Source organism: Oryctolagus cuniculus, chromosome 4 (assembly GCF_964237555.1).
Source record: "Oryctolagus cuniculus chromosome 4, mOryCun1.1, whole genome shotgun sequence".
Taxonomy (NCBI): Eukaryota; Metazoa; Chordata; class Mammalia; order Lagomorpha; family Leporidae; genus Oryctolagus; species Oryctolagus cuniculus.
In genome coordinates this window covers 179551-199632 of record NC_091435.1, presented here as the reverse complement: position 1 = coordinate 199632, position 20082 = coordinate 179551, and the positions used below count along the sequence as shown (strand labels likewise).

Sequence of the window (20082 nt, the reverse complement as noted above, 5' to 3'; positions counted from 1 at the left end):
AGGGGTGGTAAAGATGATCCAATTCGTTTTTCTAATGAATATTCAATCACAAGAATCTTTTTAAAAATATTAATTTTTCATCTACTTAAGAGGCAGGTTGACCTATCTTCCATCTGCTGGATCACTCACCAAATGCCTGCAACAACCAGGCTGGGGCAGTGTGAAGCCAGTGACTCACATGGGTGGCAGGGGCCTAAGTACTTGAGCCATTATCTGCTGCCTCCCAGGGTTGTGCTTTAGCAGGAAGCTGGAAGTGGAGGCGCGGGGACTTGAACTAGAACTCTGATATGGGATTCTGGTGTCCCAGGCATGCTCAGCCCGCTGTGTCTAACATCCCAAACCTTCCTAGCCAGAAACAAGAAAGAAAACAAGCTCTGGAGTTCTTTCTTTGTGCTTTCCTTGACTTTGAGCAGGAAGAGGAACCTGTCCAGCCCAGCGAGGCGGAGCTCCTCCAGGAGGGAGTACAGCCAGAGGAATTTGTGGCCATCGCTGACTACACCGCCACTGATGAGAACCAGGTAGCCTGTGTGGCAGTCTGTTTTGTGGATTTCAGCATGTTCAGATGTGTTTAGATGTGGTTTGTGGGCATCATACTAACATTAAATAAAGTGGTACTCAATTGTTTATAGAGCCAAAGGAGACCTGTTATGTGACCTTCACTTTCTAGTCCAACAAATTCTGACCCCTACCACGATGTGAAGATGCCAGGGTAGGGAATGGGGCGTGTCAGTAGAGGGAGAGGCACCTGGTCCATGTCCACTTGGAAAGTGTGGAGCAGAGCCCACCCAGTTAGGAAGCAGGCTGACGAGTAAGAGGGAGATGTCTGCTTGCTGTAGCTCTCCTTACTTTGTGGTAGGATTTCTTAGAGTAAACCTCTGGTAACAAAATTGGTTATGGCTTCGGGGGCTACAGTGAGGGATGCTCTGCTAAGCTATTTGAAATTGTTTACCCTTCTCTTTTTTAAAAAATCAACTGCACTCTGTCCTCTGCCAGGCAGATGTTCCACAAAGATCCCTGAATCCTGTCACTTTCACGGGCTGTCGGTTGCTGTAGTTACTTGCTCCATTTTGGAAATCACTGATTGGTCACCAGTGATGGAGATTTACAACTGAGCCACAATCAAGGTGCCTGCTGGTGGTGTTCCTATTGAATTTAACTTCTGTCTTTTTATTTTCCAGCTCAGCTTTTTGAGAGGAGAGAAGATTCTCATCCTGAGACAAACGACTGCAGAGTGGTGGTGGGGCGAGCGAGCAGGCTGTTGTGGGTACATTCCTGCCAATCATGTGGGCCGGCCCATGGAGGAGTATGACCCCGAGGACACGTGGCAGGATGAGGAGTACTTTGGCAGCTACGGGACCCTGGTATCACCTACACATTCCCTGTTCAGCTGCCCAGGCGCCACTTCTTTTCTCTAGTTTATGTTCTAATGTTTCAGAAATAATCTCTGGGCTGCTTGTACTTGTTGTTCAGAGCAAGGCTTGCAAACTATCTCCTGGTCTTAGTGGGACACAGGGTCCATGTCACCACTCCTTAGCCCTGCCGCTGTTGTGTGAAAGTGGCCATGGACGACACAGACATGAGCATGGCTGTGTGCCAGTGCAGCTACCTGTGGACATTGAAATTTGATTTTCTTGTACTTTGCATGTGTCGCAAAATCTTTGGATTTTTAAAAGTCATTTAAAAATGTAAAAGCCATTCTCCGCTTGGAGGCCTTACGAACGTAGGTAGAGGAAGGGATCTGGCCTGTGAGCTGTTGTTTGATGATCCTTAGCGATACCATTTGAGCCATTGGGTTATGAGCTTCTCTCAGTATTTCAAAAAATAATACATTTCACTTTAACAATGAGATGGAAAGAAATTGTGTAAATCAGCCAGCAGCAGTACTGCCAAACAACCAGTACCTTAGTGTTTTCTGTGGAGAAGAGACTGTGATCCTGTGGTCCATTCAACAGCCCTGTTTACATTTTAAACTTAGATAACAATTGTTACTTGCAGGATGAACTTTGAAAAAGTAATGCTGCATGAAAGAAAGAAGGCATGAGAGCATATACAACATTTATCCAATTATTTAAAGTGAAAAGTCCATTTTAAAAGGTGAATGGAGGGCTAAGCACTTGGTATAGTGGTTGAGACACCAGTGGAGATGAGACACTTTGGAATGCCTGTGTTCTATTCCCAGCTCTGGCTCCTGAATCCAGCTTCCTGCTAATGCAGACCCTGGGGAGCAGCAGTGATAGCTCAAGTGGTTTGGTTACTGCCACCCACATAAGAGACCTGGATTGCATTTCTGATCCGATGGCAGGAGCCAGGTACTTATCCTGGTCTCCCATGGGGTGCAGGGCCCAAGCACTTGGGCCATCCTCCACTGCACTCCCTGGCCACAGCAGAGAGCTGGCCTGGAAGAGGGGCAACCGGGACAGAATCCGGCACCCCGACCGGGACTAGAACCTGGTGTACTGGCACCGCAAGGTGGAGGAAGGCTTCTGTCTTTAGACCTGGCTTTGGTCATGGTTGTTGCAGGCATTTGGAGAATGAACCAGTAGAGAAGAGCTCTTGCATTTCTCTTTTTGCCTCTTGAATAAATAATAATCAAATGTGGATGTGTAAAGAAGTTGTGAAACTAGAAGGCAGGGAGCTGGCACTCCTGGGAACCGGTGTGGGTGACCTGTGAGAGGGAGGTCTTTGCCGGGGTGGCAAGGCAGGAGACTGGTGCTAGCAGTGTTCTGGTGTTTGTTAAACAAGAATCTGCTGAATAACTGCCTCTGATACACTGTACATACTTAGTGTACCTTTTTTGTAGGCATGCTGTATTTCACAGTTAAAAATGTTAAAACCGCTCATGTGTACGCATGCTTAGAGCTTGCACGCATGCTTAGAGCTTGCAGTCCAGCAAGCAACGATCCTAATGAAAAGCAGAGTCTCCTTCCTGCAGCCCTAGCACAAAGCTGTGCCCTCCACACGGAGACTTTCAGTAACAGGGTTTATGCACACCCTGGACCAACTGAGAGCTACACTGATTGTACTATTTTTTTTTTTTTTTTTTTTTTTTTTGACGGGCACAGTGGACAGTGAGAGAGAGACAGAGAGAAAGGTCTTCCTTTGCCGTTGGTTCACCCTCCAGTGGCCGCTGCGGCCGGCCGGTGCGCTGTGGCCGGCGCACCACGCTGACCCGAAGCCAGGAGCCAGGTGCCTCTTCCTGATCTCCCATGCAGGTGCAGGGCCCAAGGACTTGGGCCATCCTCCACTGCACTCCCGTGCCACAGCAGAGAGCTGGACAGGAAGAGGAGCAACCGGGACAGAATCTGGCATCCTGACTGGGACTAGAACCCAGTGTGCCGGCGCCGCAGGCAGAGGATTAGCCTATTGAGCCGTGGTGCTGGCCTGATTATAAGATTTTTTAAAGAATTTTTACTTATTTATTTGAGAGATAGAGAGACACAGACAGATAGAGGGAGGCAGAGAAAGAGAGAGCACTTGTCTGCTGGTTTGCTCACCCGAATGCCTGCAATGGTCAGGGCTGAAGCCAGGAGCTCAATCTGGGTCTCCCACCTGGGTGGGAGGAACCAACTTCTTGAGCTGTCACTGGCTGCCTCCCAGGGTCTGCATTAATAGGAAGCTGGGATTGGGAATAGAGCTGGGACTTGAAACCAGACACTCCAATGTGGAACACTGGTGTCCCAACAGGCATCTTAAGTACTGTCCCAAATGCAGGCCTCCACCAGTTCGATTTTTTTTTTTTAGTTTATAGAGAAGGAAGTCTTGCATATCCACAGGTATTTACTTTGCCCTTTTCACATGGTTAGGTTGTTTTGAGGATCTCTCCATTCTGAAACCTGTAGTTCTCTTCCTTCTTAGAGACGCAGAGAAAGATAGACAAGGAGAGCTCCCATTCACTCGTTCACTCCCCGAATTGTGGCTGAACCTGGAAGCTGAGAACTCATTCCAGGTCTCTGATGTGGGTGGCAGGAGCCCAGCCCTTTGAGTCATCACCACTGCCTCCAGGGTCTACATTAGCAGGAAGCTGGAGGCAGAGGCAGGAGCTGGAGCTGGAGCTGGGCATTGAACCTGGGTACTCTGATGTGGGAGGTGAGCATCTTAACCCAGTTAAGACTGCAAGGGCAAAAGCTTTATAGCATTTTATAAGTTCTTTATAGCAGCTCTAGGTTACTGTGTGTTCTGAAAAGATTGGACAGTGATTATCTAACAACTTCTTATGATGACATATAATGCTGTAATTGAACCCTACATTAGATCTGTTTTAACTGTCCCTTCAATTTCCGTGGCTTAAATTCACATCTATACATGCATTTTAATATATAAAATATATATGTACATTCATTTATAAATACATGTACATTTATACATATATATATATATATATACACATATGGTTTTATTTTTAACTTTGATGAATTTTGACAATTTGTCTTCCAGAAAGACTTGCTAATTATATGAAGGTACCTCAAAAAGTTTATGGAAAAATTGAATTAAGCGATGTTTATTTTGGTACAAAAAAGTTGAAATCCACACATAGTTTTTTCTAATATGTATTTTCCATGAATGTCTTGGAGATTGCTGTGCACTGTCTTATTCCATTTGTACTGCTATGGGTGTGAGAGCTCCCTCCAATGGCAGGCCTTTTATGAGGGCTCCATCCTGCTCCTGGGTCAACTGCTGTGACTTGGTGCTGTCACACTGGTGATTCTGTGTCAGCAAATGATGCTGGTGGCATTTAGATCACAGAATCTATTTACCAAAGTATCATTTCCCACCACACCTTATCAGAGTGGAAACAGATTTCCAGCCTCCAAGGTGAAAGATGGCATTTCTTGATTTTGATTTCCATTTTTTAAAAAAGTGAGATTAATCATCTTTTGTGCACTTGGTAGCCTTTGATATTTCTCCTTGATTGGCAAGCTGTCTTTGATATCTTTGCCCATTCCCTTCTGTTTGCTTGTGTTTATGTGTATGGAATTCTTTGCTTGGCATTGTTTTCTCCCATAGAGAACTTTTTATCTCTGTATAGTCTGGTTTATTTTTCTTTGTGACTTCTGGATTTTGTGTCCTACTTTGAAAGATATTCTTCACTCCAAGGTTTGAAATATCTACTTTATTTTAGAATGGTTATGATCCTATTTTTTTTTTTTTTTTTTTTGACAGGCAGGTGGACAGTGAGAGAGACAGAAAGTTCTTCCTTTGCCGTTGGTTCACCCTCCAATGGCCGCTGCAGCTGGTGTGCTGTGGCCAGTGCATCGCGCCAATCCGAAGCCAGGAGCCAGGTGCTTCTCCTGGTCTCCCATGGGGTGCAGGGAGGGCCCAAGCACCTGGGCCATCCTCCACTGCACTCCCTGGCCACAGCAGAGAGCTGGCCTGGAAGAGGGGCAACCAGGACAGAATCCGGCGCCCCGACTGGGACTAGAACCCGGGATGCCGGCGCCACAGGCAGAGGATTAGCCTATTGAGCCGCAGCCCGGCCACGATCCTGTTTTAAACAGTGAAATATTTAAATTAACCTAGATTTCACTGTAAAGAATAAGGTACAATCCTGCCTTACTTTCCCTCACAGAATCTCGGCATCTGAGCCTGTTATCAGACAGCTGCCACACTGGTCCTACATTCCTGGGACCTCTGTGAGCTCCATTGATCTACTTGTGTCTTCTGCAGCTCCCAACTCTTCATCACTGTAGCTTTATGAAGTCCATGAGAGCTGGATCTTTAGAAGTTCTGTGTGTGTGTGTGTGTGTTTTGTTTTGTTTTTTTTTTTTTAGCATTTTTCTTGTAGCCTTGGGAGTTTGTTGTTTTTGAAACAATTTTACCATTTTCTTTCTTTCTTTCCTTTTTTTTTTTTTTTTTTTTTTTTTTTGACAGGCAGAGTAGACAGTGAGAGAGAGAGACAGAGAGAAAGGTCTTCCTTTTTGCCGTTGGTTCACCCTCCAATGGCCGCCACGGCCGGCGCACCATGGCCGGCGCACCGCGCTGATCTGATGGCAGGAGCCAGGTGCTTCTCCTGGTCTCCCATGGGGTGCAGGGCCCAAGCACTTGGGCCATCCTCCACTGCCCTCCCTGGCCACAGCAGAGAGCTGGCCTGGAAGAGGGGCAACCGGGACAGAATCCGGCGCCCCGACTGGGACTAGAACCCGGTGTTCCGGCGCCGCAAGGCAGAAAAGGTTAGCCTAGTGAGCCGTGGAGCCAGCCTACCATTTTCTTGTGGGTACCTGGTACTGCATGGATTGTGTGCATCAGCTTAGGGCCAAGTGACATCTGTGGCATTGAGCACACATTCCTCCCTGCTTAAGCCTGTTTGACTTAGAAGGTTCTGGTCATTCAGGGCCATGTGCCTCTCTCATCATCAGTGCTCTAAGTGGAGGGGTGAGTCTCTCATCATCAGTGCTCTAAATGGAGGGGGTGCCTCTCTCATCCTCAGTGCTCTAAGTGGAGGGGTGTGCCTCTCTCATCATCAGTGCTCTAAGTGGAGGGTGTGCCTCTCTCATCATCAGTGCTCTAAGTGGAGGGGTGAATCTCTCATCCTCAGTGCTCTAAGTGGAGGGCTGTGCCTCTCTTGTCATCAGTGCTCTAAGTGGAGGGCTGTGCCTCTCTCATCATCAGTGCTTTCCCATTGCTGTGGGTTTTGGAGCTTTCTTTTGGGTCCCTCTGATGCCTCGGTGCCCTGTTGTCCTGAGCCCATGGACTTTGCCCCAGGGTGCTCTGCAGGGTGCTTCGAGAGCCTCTGCAGCTCTCCTGTCCTTTAGCTCAGCTGTCTTTCTGTCTGGGTTAGGTTCTCATGGGAAGGATATTTGGGCCTTGGCTTTTAGACCCCTGCAAGCCTCCTTCCGCCTGTCCCTTTGTTGTTTGTTCTCTAGGAGGAGCCAGGAGGGGTCCATGAGGACCTGTCCAGCTCTCCTGTTTGGTGGTGTAACCCTGGTGGATCTGGGTGGGTCTGGAAGGCAGGTGTTGGCCCTGCTCCCTCCTTCTGCCGGATGCTTTTGTGAGCTCTGCTTTCTATATCATGAGAGTGCTGGGGAGCAGATCTGACCACTGTGCTGAGCAAGTCCCTCTCTGCCTCTTCGGGGACTGGCCGCTTCTTGCATGACTGTCTTCGAGTGTCAGGTGTGTTTCCTCTGAGGACTTGGCTGGGGCCTCTGTTCACCCAAGGGCTGCCAGAGCTGTCCCATCCCCCAGCTGCAGTTGAGTACTTTCTAAGCACATGAGCTCCAGGCTTCCTTCTGTGAGGAGGACCTGGGGCAGTGCTCACCTCCCAGCCCTCTCCCTGTGGCAGCCGGGCAGGAGTCAGGGAGGCGGCATCTGTGCCTCTGTCTCAGGCGGACCACACCTGCGTCTCTGCTCACCTGACTCTTGGAGCAGTGCAGAGAAAAGCTGCAGGCAGCACCCTGCTGAGCTGGAAGGATTCCAGAAGCTTCTGTCCCAGCCCTTCACTGCCCACTCCGGTTTTATCTCCTGGCTTATTTATCTTTTTTTTTTTTTTTTAAAGATTTATTTATTTGTTTGAAAGGCAGATTTACAGAGAGGCAGGGGCAGAGAGAGAAGTCTTCCCTCTACTAGTTCATTCCCTAAATGGCCACAATGGCAAGGTCTACGCCAGGCTGAAGCCAGGAGCCAGGAGCTTCATCCGAGTCTCCCACATGGGTGCAGGGCCCATCTTCTGCTGCTTTCCCAGGCACATTAGCAGGGGGATGGATTGGAAATGGAACAGCTGGGACCAGAACTGATGCCCATATGGGATGCTTGGCACTACAGACAGTGTGTTAACCTGCTATGCCACAGCACCGTCCCTTGTTTATCTTTTGGTTTTTGGCTTTATTTTTAAGCATTTATTTATTTGAAAGGCAGAGTGAGAGAGAGAAACAGACAGAGCTCTTCCATCTACTGGTTCATTCTCCAAATGGCTACACTGGCTGGAGCTGGTCCAGGCCAAAATCAGGAGCCTGGAACTTCATCTGGGTCTCCTACTTGGGTGGCAGAGACCCAAGCACTTGGGCCATCTTCCACTGCTCTCTCAGGTGCATTAGCAGGGAGCTGTCTTCCGCTGCTCTCCCAAGCGCACTAGCAGGGAGCTGGATTGGAAGTGGAGCCGCCGGGACTTGAGACAGTGCTCTGATGTGGGACTGCCCACATTGCAGAGGCGGCTGAGCTCACTGCACCACAACTCTGGCCCCATGGTGATTTCTTAAGCCCGTTTATTGCTCCTGATTTTAGTGTGGACTGGGTGTAGCTCTAACCCTCCTCTCACAGCAGAGCTGGAAACAGCTCTAGGCATAGAATGCTTCTCAGTGTGTGTTTTCTGCAGAAACTTCACTTGGAGATGCTGGCAGACCAGCCTCGGACGACCAAATACCACAGTGTCATCCTACAGAATAAGGAGGCCTTGGAGGGCAAAGTCATCCTGGATGTTGGCTGTGGCACTGGGATCATCAGCCTCTTCTGTGCCAACTACGCACGGCCCAAGGCAGTAAGTGGAGCCCCACAGTGCCCCTGCGGAGGCCAGCAGGGTCCCAGGTGGCCCCCATGTGGCTAGGGACTCACTGACCACTCCATGGCCTTGGTGAGTGTCCTCATGGGAGGCTCCTTGCAGGCCGAGCCCTTGTAGGCTATTACCCGAGTTGAGTGAGGCACAGACAGCATGGAGGGGAATGGGGCAGAACAGAAAATACCCAAGCAAGTTGTATGTGGCAGGTATATCCTGAGACGTATTTCCATTAGCTTTAGGAGCAGGTGGATCCCAGGTCTGTCTGGGTGTGTGTGGATGATCTACCCAGCAATGATGCCTCCACAGACTGGAGGGCCCTGTTGCTCTGTGACCTCCCTTCCCCTTCAGGGTGGTCTGTGCTATACCTCACATAGGAGTGACATGAGGGTGACGTCCCAGCTTGCAGGTGTGACCTGTGCACAGCGTCACCCTCATGCAACCTGCTGGACGTGCTCCTAACCCTAACACAGCCCTCCTGTGGGCCCTTTGAGTGGAACAGTCCCTCAGGCACCTGTGACAGTCCAGCTGCTCCCAGGTGGGCCAGGCCTGCTGCATGGTTGACAGTGGTCTTGCCAGGTGGAGGCTTTGTGCACTGGCAGCCAGAGCCTGCCTTTTACATGCAGGCTGGGGAGGAAGGCAGGAGATGGTGCCACTCTGGGACTCCACTGCCCCTGCACTGGTTACGGCTGGGGGAGGGCGGGCTGCACTGACGGGCGCCTGTGTACAGGTGTACGCAGTGGAGGCCAGCGAGATGGCGCAGCACACGGGCCAACTGGTCCTGCAGAATGGCTTCGCAGACACCATCACCGTGTTCCAGCAGAAGGTGGAGGAGGTGGTGCTGCCCGAGAAGGTGGACGTGCTTGTGTCCGAGTGGATGGGGACCTGCCTGCTGGTAAGGGCTGGGCCCGGGATGGGGACGAGGTAGACAGCAGGCTGTGGGAGGGACGGAGGGGAGGGGTACCCTCTTGGCCAGGCCCAAGAACTCTCCCCATGACTGATGGTTCCCCAGGGGGAGGTACGGTTAGTTTCTCCCATGATCCTTGGTGCAGGGTGTTGGGTTTCTAGCTGGTTAATGAAATGTGGGTGTGATGGAATTCAGTCAGGGGTGATGGGCCCTGTACCCAATTTGGGCCTTATCTGGGGTCTGGCCTATGTGCTCTGCCTGTCCCCATGGCTGGTACTGTTGGGGTCATCTGCCCACAATCCTTGCCTGGTATACTGTCACAGTGCCCCAGACTGGGAAGCAGGTGGCAGGTGGGGGCAGAATGTATGACTGCCTGGCCCCTCTTCCTGGGTGCAGTATCGGGACATGAGATGCCACGGGGAACATGATGCTGAAACTCAGTCTCTGCACAGATCCAGGAAGGGCAGTGGAGCACTGAAATAACAAGCATGAGGCCACCGGGTGTCACCCTGGACTCTCAGGGACCTCAGAGACTGAGAGAAGGGATGGCAAGTGATGGTGGGCCTCTAGCCCCTGAAACACGCCAGAAGATAGGACCTTGGAAGACTCAGGGTGCGTGATGTAATTTGGCTTCTGAACAATATCTCTGGGTTCTTAAAGTGACTGACAGGAAGCAGGAAGCACACAGCTCTCCCTGAAGCAGGCCAGAGCCTATAGGCTGCACTAGTGCCTGTACAGTGAGCTGTGGGGCAGCTCAGGGCCCCGTGGTGAGTGCCTGTGGGGCGGCTCAGGGCCCTGTGGTGAGTGGCCCCATGGTGAGTGGGTGTGGGCGGCTCGGTGCCCTGTGGTGAGTGCCCCTTGGTGAGTTCGTGTGGGGTGGCTTAGGGCCCTGTGGTGAGTGTGTGTGGGGCGGCTTGGGGCCCCATGGTGAGTGCCCCATGGTGAGTACGTGTGGGGTGGCTCTGGGCCGTGGTGAGTGCGTGTGGGGCAGCTCAGGGCCCCATGGTGAGTGCATGTGGGGTGGCTCAGAGCCCCGTGGTGAGTGCGTGTTAGGTACCCAGGGGCTGCCACTGACTTTTTTTTTTAAGATGGATTTATTTATTTGAAAGACAGAATTACAAAGAGGCAGAGAGAGAGAGAGAGAGTGAGAGAGAGAGAGGAGAGAGGTCTTTCATCCACTGGTTCACTCCCCAGATAGCTACAATGGCCAGAGTTGTACTGATCTGAAGCCAGGAGCCAGGAGCCTCCTCTGGGTCTCCCACATGGGTGCAGGGGCCCAAGGACTTGGGCCATCTTCCACTGCTTTCCCAGGCACAGCAGAGAGCTGGATCTGAAGTGGAGCAGCCGGGATTCAAACTGGTGCCCATATGGGATGCCGGCACCACAGGCCGGGACTTTAACACACTGCGCCACAGTGCTGGACCCTGCCATTGACTTTTATATGTTGGAGTAAGGAGTGAGGCTGTGTTTGCAGCTGTTGGGTGTGTGTGGCTGTGGGATAGAAGCAGGGACTAGCTGCCTTCCCTACTTGAGTGGCCCATTTACTTGAAAGGCAGAGTGACAGAGAAAGGGAGAGTGGTGGGAGTGAGAGACAGAGTTATCTTGCTTCCACTGGTTCACTTCCCAATGGCCACAACAGCTGGGGCTGGGCCAGGTCAAAGCCAGGAGTTTGCAACTCCATCCAGGTCTCCCACATGGGTGGCAGGGGCCCAAGTGCTTGTGCTGTCTGCTGCCTTCCCAGGTACATTTGTAGGGGACTGGATTGGAAGTGAAGAAGCTGGGACCTGAACTGGTTCTCCAGTACGCGATGACAGCATTACAGGTAGCGGCTTAACCTACTGTGCCCTAACATTGGCCCCAGTCAGGGTCTTCTGGGCAGTGACTGGCTGTAGAGGCTGTGAGGCCAGCCATGGAAGAGGACAGAAGAGGGCAGGCAGGTTCAGACTACCAGGGTCTTGCGGGTAATTGGATGGACATAGAGATTATGGACTTGGGGCTGACCAGTAGATTTGCTGTTGAGCAGGTAGGTGGGCGATGTAGCACAAGGAGGCAGCAGTGTGAGGATCCTGAAGACTCTGGAGAGTGTATAGCAGAGGCAGATTGGGGAAGACCAGGACTTGAGGTACCACTGACCCAGGCTGAGTTTATAATTTTCTTCCCTTGGTTCTCTCTGTGGACCAGTTCCTTTGAAAACTGCAAACTCCCACGGCTCAGCCAAGATGAAACACATATGAATGAGGAAGTGACTGCGAAAGATGCAGAATTCATGGTTGAAAACCATCAAAGCAGAAATCTCCAGGCCTAAATGATCTCACTGCTGAGTTCTATCAACACATTTAGCAAAGAAACAATACCAGTTCTAAACAATTTTATCAGGCCGGCGCCGCGGCTCAACAGGCTAATCCTCCGCCTAACAGCACCGGCACACCGGGTTCTAGTCCCGGTTGGGGTGCCGGATTCTGTCCCGGTTGCCCCTCTTCCAGGCCAGCTCTCTGCCGTGGCCCGGGAGTGCAGTGGAGGATGGCCCAAGTGCTTGGGCCCTGCACCCCACGGGAGACCAGGAGAAGCACCTGGCTCCTGGCTTCAGATCAGCGCGGTGCGCCAGCTGCGGCAGCCATTGGAGGGTGAACCAACGGCAAAGGAAGACCTTTCTCTCTCTCTCTCTCTCTCTCTCTCTCTCTCTCCCTGTCCACTCTTGTCTGTCAAAAAAAAAAAATTTTTTTTATCATAAAATAGAAGAACAGGCAATACCACCCAACCCATTTTATGAGGTCAGCCTTATCCTAATACAAAACCAAAATGAGTACACAATATGAAAACTATCGATCTGTAATCTTCATGAAAATAATTGTAAAAAGTAAATGTAAAAATCTTCAAGAAAATACTAACAATTTCATCCAGCAACATATAAAACAAATAATAGTACACTACAACAAAGAAGAAATTAAGAATTCAGAGCTGCCTCAATATTTGAAAATCTATCAATGTAATCAACTGCATTAGTCTGAAGAAGAAAAGTATTATTATAATAATTAACACAACTCAAAAATTTCTTATCAGTTTTGCTGATAACATTCTCAGCAAACTGGGAATGGCAGGTCAGTCAGCCTGAGCACAGGCATCTACGGAGAACCTACAGCCAACGTCACACTTAATGTGACAAGTCTCAGCAAGCACTCGGCAGCATACTGGAGCTCCTAACCATGCAAAGAAGAGGTGGACAAAATTGGAAACAGAAATACAACCGTCCTTTTTCCAGATTATCTTTGTAGAAAATGTCAATGAACCTACCCAAAGACTTCCTAGAACTAGTAAATAAGTTTAGCAAGATCCCGGAGTACAGGGTCATCATACAAAATCATATTTTTATGTCCTAGCAGCGTGCAGGTGGAAACTGAAATTAAAGAAGCAACAACACTTACAGTAACTCCACAAATAATGAAACATAGCACTTAGAACTCAAACAGAGCACCGCCAGGATCTGTATACTGAGAGCTCTGAGATGCTGAGGAGAGAATGAATGGACAATGAATGGACAAAGAAATGTAAGGTGTTCATGCTGGGGGCCTCAGCCCACTAAAGGTGTCAGACAACATAGTGCCAGTCAAAATCCAGGTGGCACTACTTTTTGTCAACATAGACAAATTCATTCTAAGGTGTACATGGAATGTGAAAAAACTAAAATAGCCCATAACAGTTTTTGAAAAAAAATTTACTTTATTTAGTTGAAAGGCAGAGTTAGAGAGAGAGAGAGGTCTTCTACCTGCTGGTTCATTCCACAAATGGTTGTAACTGCTGGGGCTGGGCCAGGCCAAAGCCAGGAGGCTAGAACTCCATCCAAGTCTTCCACGTGTGTGCAGGGGCCAGGCGCTTGAGTCATCCTCTGCTGCTTTCCCAGGCCCATTAGCAGGGAGCTGGATCAGAAGTGGAGCAGGCAGGACTCAAACCAGCACCCATAGGGGATGCCAATGTTGCAGGCAGTGCCTTAATCTGCTGTGCCACAACACTGACCCAATTATGATCAACTTTCAAAAAAAGAATTGATTTGAGAGATGAGACAGCGCTCTGCCTTGTGCTGAGTGTAGGTGGCAGTGTGTGCAGACGCGAGCCCTGGTGACATGTGGCTCCCGTGTGTCCTTCCCTCTGTGCAGTTTGAGTTCATGATCGAGTCCATCCTGTTTGCCCGAGACACCTGGCTGAAGGAGGACGGGGTCATGTGGCCAAGCTCGGCCGCGCTGCATCTGGTACCCTGCAGCGCCGACAAGGACTATCACAGCAAGGTGCTCTTCTGGGACAATGCCTACGAGTTCAACCTCAGTGCTCTCAAGTAAGTGGCCCCCAGGACCTCAGAAGAAGGTGCTTCCCCAGGGGAGCACAGGCATCCTTGTCTGGGGAAAATTGTCTCCTTTTGCCCCTGGTCACCCGGAATGGCTGAGGGAGCCTGGCCGGGATTTTTTTCTTATGGTCTGCCCCTCCCTGCCCAGGCTTCTTCTCAGTGCTGAGGTGGCCATCACAGGGCAGCCCACTGTGTGTCCACACTCAGCATACTTCCTGCTCCCTACGTGAGCAAAGGGGCAGGAAGGACTTGGAGGGGGAGGAAGCCCCATGTTCAGGGCGCGAGTGTGTCCATGACAGAACATGCCAGAGCTGATCACCCAAATCCGTGCGCTGGAGAACTTTGCTTTTACTGCCTTTAAACCCAGAGCAGATGTGAGAATTGGGCTCTCTCCAGCAGTCTGAGTTCCCAAACGCCATGGGAAAAGTGGGGAGTCACAGAGTGGGCTAGTGACGTGCTGGCGACTTGCCAAGTAGGCCGTGCTCCACAAAGTGACCTCCTGGTTTTTACAGACACTCATGAGTTGGGCTTTGGGTTTTCATGTGAAGTGATTTCCAGTGAACCCTTTGCCTTTTAACTGTGGGTGGGCCAGGAAGGGCAGTGCTGTGGCATCCTGTGGCTGAAGCCCGGGCCAGGCCCAGCAGTGAGGACGTGTTCTTGTTTGAAGAACAGATGAACAAGCGACATGAGCTCCATTCTGTGAGGACTGGGTGAACCTGGTCTCCTGGTGACATTTGCAGGCAGAGAGTTGGTGGCAAGGCGTGGGCCTCTGGGCCTTTTGAGTGTTTATTTAAAAATTCCAAGGTGGCACAAGTGATGTAATGCATGATGTCTTCCCCATTAGTATATGGAACCCGAGAGGGGAGAGCCAGGGGGCACAGTGAGGAGGAGAGCAGGGGGTGCCCCCACAAGAGAAGACCAGGCAGCAGAGCAGGGTGGGGTGTGCACAGAATGTTCTAGTGCCTGAGAATCAGGAGGGTGTGAGGGCGAGTGCACAGGATATGCAGTGAGCCTGTGGAAAAAAGCTCTTTTCTCCTCTCAGGCTAGGCATTATGTGAAATAAACAAATATGAAAGTAAGACTTTGTGTCAAAAAGGAATCCTTGAGGCCTGTGTGTCAGATCTTGGGAGATGAGGGTGTCACCAAAAATGAGGAATGAAAAAGGCACTGGGTTGGAGTTTGTAAAACATGACAGGGTGAGTGTCAGAAATCAGCCAAAATAGGAGCTGGCACTGTGGTGCAGTAGATTCAGCTGCCGCCTGCAATGCCGGCATCCCATATGGGCACTGGTTCGTGTCCCAGCTGCTTCCTGCTAATGGCCTGGGAAAGCAGTAAAAAATGGCCCAAGAGGCCAGGGCTGTGGCACAAGGGTTTAAGCCACTGCCTACAGCACTGGCATCCCATATGGGTGCCAGTTTCAGTCCCAGCTGCTCCTCTTCTGATCCAGCTGCCTGCTAATGAGCCTGGGAAAGCAATGGAGGATGACCCAAGTGCTTGGGCCCCTGCACCCTCATAGGATACCTGGAAGAACCTGGCTCCTGGCTTTGGCCTGGCCCAGCCCTGGTCATTGCAGCCATTTGGGGAATGAACCAGTGGATGGAAGATTTTCTCTCTCTCTCACTTCTCCCTCTGTAATCTGCCTTTCAAATAAATAAAAAATCTTTTTTTAAAAAAATCAGCAGGCCGGCGCCGCGGCTCACTAGGCTAATCCTCCGCCTAGCGGCGCCGGCACACCGGGTTCTAGTCCTGGTTGGGGCGCCGGATTCTGTCCCGGTTGCCCCTCTTCCAGGCCAGCTCTCTGCTGTGGCCAGGGAGTGCAGTGGAGGATGGCCCAAGTGCTTGGGCCCTGCACCCCATGGGAGACCAGGAAAAGCACCTGGCTCCTGGCTCCTGCCATCGGATCAGCACGGTGCGCCGGCCGCGGCGGCCATTGGAGGGTGAACCAACAGCAAAGGAAGACCTTTCTCTCTGTCTCTCTCTCTCACTGTCCACTCTGCCTGTCCAAAAAAAAAAAAAAAAAAAAAAATCAGCAAAGACAATTATAAAAGGTTATATTTCACTAGAGAAGGTTACTTGTTGACAGATCTTAGAAACAATGAGAAAAGGATGAATAGCTATGTGAAGTCATAGCCATGTCACTTAGAATAACACTTCACAAATAATAAAATTAACCAGTAATATTTCAAAAATTATAATGCTATTAGCAATTAAAATATGTTAAAATAATGTAGTTTTTCCCCACCAGATGATCAAAAATTAGAATAGCAGAGCAAGTTTGCTTGGTGGAGCAGAAGGGCCCCCTGCCCTGGTGCCACATGGGAGGCTGGGCATGGTCTTCCTGGAGCCATGGGGTCAGGGAGCCAGGCCACAGAGGTCGTATCCCATGTCCGCCCCACAGTGCAGCCACAGCCTGCCGCTCACAGCCTGATGAGCCATGGTATGTGGTGTTCTCATGTCCATGGACAGCACTGGAAGCAAATGGCTGTCTTTAGCAATGTGGTTAAGCTGCTGTATGTCTACCTGATGGCGTAGTGGGAAACTATTTGAAATTAACTGAATTTTGAGGAATGTGTAAGGATATTAGAAAGAAAAATTGGCAATACAAACTGTTTATATGGGAGGGCGCCTGTCTTGCATAAATAAATATATATGCATATGCATATAGTGGAGAAGGCAAGAACATGGGGAATTGAAGGTTTTTTCTTCATACTTGTGTATTTTCCAATTTTCTTCTACATTTATCATTATTTGTTTCACGAAAATATTCAGAAATATATACATGTAATGAAATTTCATTAAGACATGTACTTTTTTCTTATTTCAAAGTGGCACCATAATGGATGGCTCTCTGACAAGTGCAGACAGTGTGTGGGTTGGCACACGGGTGACATGCTGTGCAGGACCACGGGAGCCCAGGGACCTTCGTGTTGGGCTTGCACAGTGGTGGAACAAGCATCTCCCAAGGCCAGGCCTGCTGACTGTTTCCATTTGTTAGAGTCACCAACAGGAAGCTGCATCCTGTGCCCTCTAGGCTTAGGGAGAATGAGTGGAGGTTTCCATGAACAAGCTGTAAAAGGGGAAGCACCCCAGTTATTGGCCCACTCCAGGGGTGCTATCCAGGAGCAGGCTCAGGAAGGCTGTGGGTCCCTCAGCTGGGCAGGGGCTCATCCTCTGGGGAGGAGGGTGAGCACGGGCCTGGGCAGCAGAGTGCTGCCCCCTGCAGTCTGGGCGCCATGGTTTCAATTCCACAATGAACAGGAGAGAGGCGCTCAGAGTTACACGCGTGTGCTTCAAGGCGAGTATGTATGACTTTGGGCGATGACTTTGGCCTTTTTCCCTAGATCTTTAGCAATTAAGGAGTTTTTTTCGAAGCCCAAGTATAATCACATTTTGAAACCGGAAGACTGTCTGTCTGAACCATGCACCATATTACAGCTGGACATGAGAACTGTGCAGATCTCCGATCTAGAGGTGAGGGGAAGGTGGACTCTGTCTCACACAGCCAAGAATCGGGCCTGGCAGATCCCGGCGCTTCCGTGGACGTGGGATGTGCCACTGCGTGTAATTATTTTGTTATACGACTAAGTGATTTTTTAAGCTTCTTGCTGTTGGTTTTTCTGTTTTTCTGTTCTGTGTTCTGATTCTGTCATTTGTATTTTTTACGTGGTTTTCTTTATGATCTCTTTGACATTTTCAGTTGCTTTTAGATTTATGTTTAACATTCTCAGCCTCTTCAAAACCAAATTACGTTCTGTTTTATCCTGGCACAGTATTGGAATTAAACACTTTTCACCAAGAATGGAGCCCATAGTATTCCACAGGGACTTGAGGCAGTTGGGCTGCCAGCGGAGCTGATGGGGTAGGGCCCAGGGGTCACCTTGCGTGTTGTGTGCTTGAGTGCAGACCATGCGGGGTGAGCTGCACTTCGACATCCAGAGGGCGGGCACCCTGCACGGCTTCACCGCCTGGTTCAGCGTGCACTTCCAGAGCCTGCAGGATGGCCAGCCGCCACAGGTGCTCAGCACTGGACCGCTGCACCCGTGAGTTGGGGGGAACTTGGGGGTGGGGTAGGGGTGCACAGGATTGGGAGAGGCACTGCTGCCTGTGTGTGCAGAGTGAGGTGGGGTCTCACTGTGGCCCTGTACGCCCTGCCTCAAGCGTACACGAGATCCCCAGGCTGAACAGACTTGCCATGGAGGAATGAGCTTGTCATGTCCCAACACACAGACCCCATCAGCAGAACTGGAGGGGTTTTATCTGGACATTTTGGGGGTGTGGGCAGTAGTTTCCTTGGTGCCTGGCATGGAGATCCCACAGCTGTGCCCTGACGGCTTCTGTCACTCCCTTCAGTAACTGCCCTGTGGATGCTCCGTGAGGGACTAAGGCTCGGGCAGGGGTGCAGGGCAAGGCTCCAGACCAGGTGTGGAGGTTGGAAGCCAGGTGACCAAGGTGTCTGGGTGGTTTCCCAGGGTGGCAGGGGGTACAGCTGCAGGGGTTAAGGTGGAAGGAGGGTGTGGCCAGGCTGGGATGGGCCAGGGCGGCTGGACCCAGACCATGATGGGCATGTGGGTCCAGAGCCCATGGGACACAGAGGCAGTTCCAGTACAACCAGGTGCAGAATCGCAGTTTTCTACTCCCCAGTATTGCAGTGTCTTGCTCATATTAACAGATTCCCAGAATGACTGCATGGACTTGATTTCATGGCTGTATATCACCAGACCATGACACAGCAGCCAAAAGAGCTGGGTGGAAAGAGAGCAAGAAGCAGGGTCCAGGCTGGGCCCTGCAGATGGCTGTGTGCACCCTGTGAGATCACTTCCTGCTGGGATCTGAGCAGTTTCCAGGAGAAACCACTGCCGTGGGCCGGGGGTGTCTGCTCTGTTGCTGTAACTTGGATCCCAATGATGTCCCTAAGGACCGTTTTGCTCACTTGGTGCGGCTGTGTCTGTCCCATACACTTACCTGAGAAGTCAGACTCCTTCCCAGGCTCCCAGGGGTCCAAAGATGGGCACAGGCCGCAGAGCCCAGGTCAGCAGCCCAGGGGCCACTCTGAGCCCAAGTTGGTCAGGCCCCCAGATAACTCCGCCTCATCTCTTGCAGCACAACACACTGGAAGCAGACGCTGTTCATGATGGATGACCCAGTCCCTGTCCACACAGGAGATGTGGTCACAGGCTCAGTGGTGTTGCAGAGAAACCCAGTGTGGAGAAGGCACATGTCAGTCTCTCTGAGCTGGGTGGTCACCTCTGGACAAGACCCCACATCTCAAAAAGTAAGAACACTGGTTGTGAAAGTTCAGGTCTGGGCGACAGCGACAGTGCAGGTGACTGTTCGCTCCATTTTGGATGCTGTTACTGGCTTCATTTTCCACCTCACTGCATAGGAAGTGGAGGTTTCAGGAAGGTGTCCTTGCTGAGCGGTGAGAGTAAGCCCCCTCGTGCACCTGCCCAGGGTGCACACGGTCCGGCTGTTGTGCTTTATGCAAGTCTGGTGGCTCTTCTGGCGGCAGTGGACATGGGTGTGTGGTGAGAGACTAGCGGGCCGTGTTCCAGACGTGAAGCAGTGTAGGGAGCACCCTTTGTTTCTTAATACCTGTTTTGTGCTTTATTTTGTGATAAATTTATGTTAAAAGTTTAAATGTTTGTCAGAAAGAATTCTGTACCCAAATAATGTTAAATTACTAGGAAACAGTGCGTGTTAACCAAGCCGAGGTGACTTCTTACTTGCTTGGCTGTTTTCTGTTTTTCAGGTTGGAGAGAAAGTCTTTCCAATCTGGAGATGACACAGTGTTCTTCTGGGAAGCAGGGTGCGTGTCTTGAGGGATGAACACACACGAATCAAGATGCACCTGGATGCTGCCCATGGTCCTGTGCAGTCCCTGGATGTGTGCCCCGCCTGACCCCTTCCCGCCTGGCAGGTGACGTCAGGGCCCTTCAGAAACGTGGCTGGGCCCCACGCCACTCACTGCCCAGTGGCTGCCCTGTAGAATAGGCTGTTTCCAGGTGTTCCCCATGGGTGCCTACAGTGCCACTCCATGGGTAGGTCGTGGCTCAGTGTTCCCCAGCTTGGTCTAGTTCTGAACTCCTAGGACGCACACGCATCAGCTTGTGTACCCCAGTGCCAGTGGCGTTCACACATCATGTGTTAGTGTTATCCTTGCTGCCGTCGGCCCAGCCACTCCACTTGTGGGATGTGAGATTGCATGGAGCTGTGTGGGTGGTGTGCTCAGCGTCGGTGCTGCAGGTGGGGATGCATGCGTTGGGCCTCTGCATGGGATGGTACAGTGTGCAGATGTCTTACAGATAAATTATGTGTTGGCACATAGTACATGCTCAATAAATATTTTTAATGAACTAA

At 50.7% G+C, this 20082-nt stretch overlaps 1 protein-coding gene across 5 annotated transcripts in view; it reads left to right on the top strand.

Annotated features, from left to right (window-relative positions):
- The window catches only part of PRMT2 (protein arginine methyltransferase 2), a 26114-nt gene extending 6032 nt beyond the window's left edge, over positions 1–20082 (top strand). For 3 of the 5 annotated variants that reach the window (XM_070071717.1, XM_051859520.2, XM_051859521.2), the window contains exons 3-11: positions 414–518; positions 1179–1361; positions 8306–8467; positions 9213–9377; positions 13541–13716; positions 17067–17196; positions 17629–17765; positions 18826–18997; positions 19475–20082. In XM_070071717.1, the coding sequence (XP_069927818.1) occupies positions 414–518; positions 1179–1361; positions 8306–8467; positions 9213–9377; positions 13541–13716; positions 17067–17196; positions 17629–17765; positions 18826–18997; positions 19475–19507 (1263 nt within the window). In that variant the 3' untranslated portion in view covers positions 19508–20082. Of the gene's footprint in view, positions 1–413; positions 519–1178; positions 1362–8305; positions 8468–9212; positions 9378–9841; positions 10002–13540; positions 13717–17066; positions 17197–17628; positions 17766–18825; positions 18998–19474 lie in introns of all 5 variants that reach the window. The other 2 variants (XR_011387658.1, XR_011387659.1) reach the window with 1 other exon arrangement.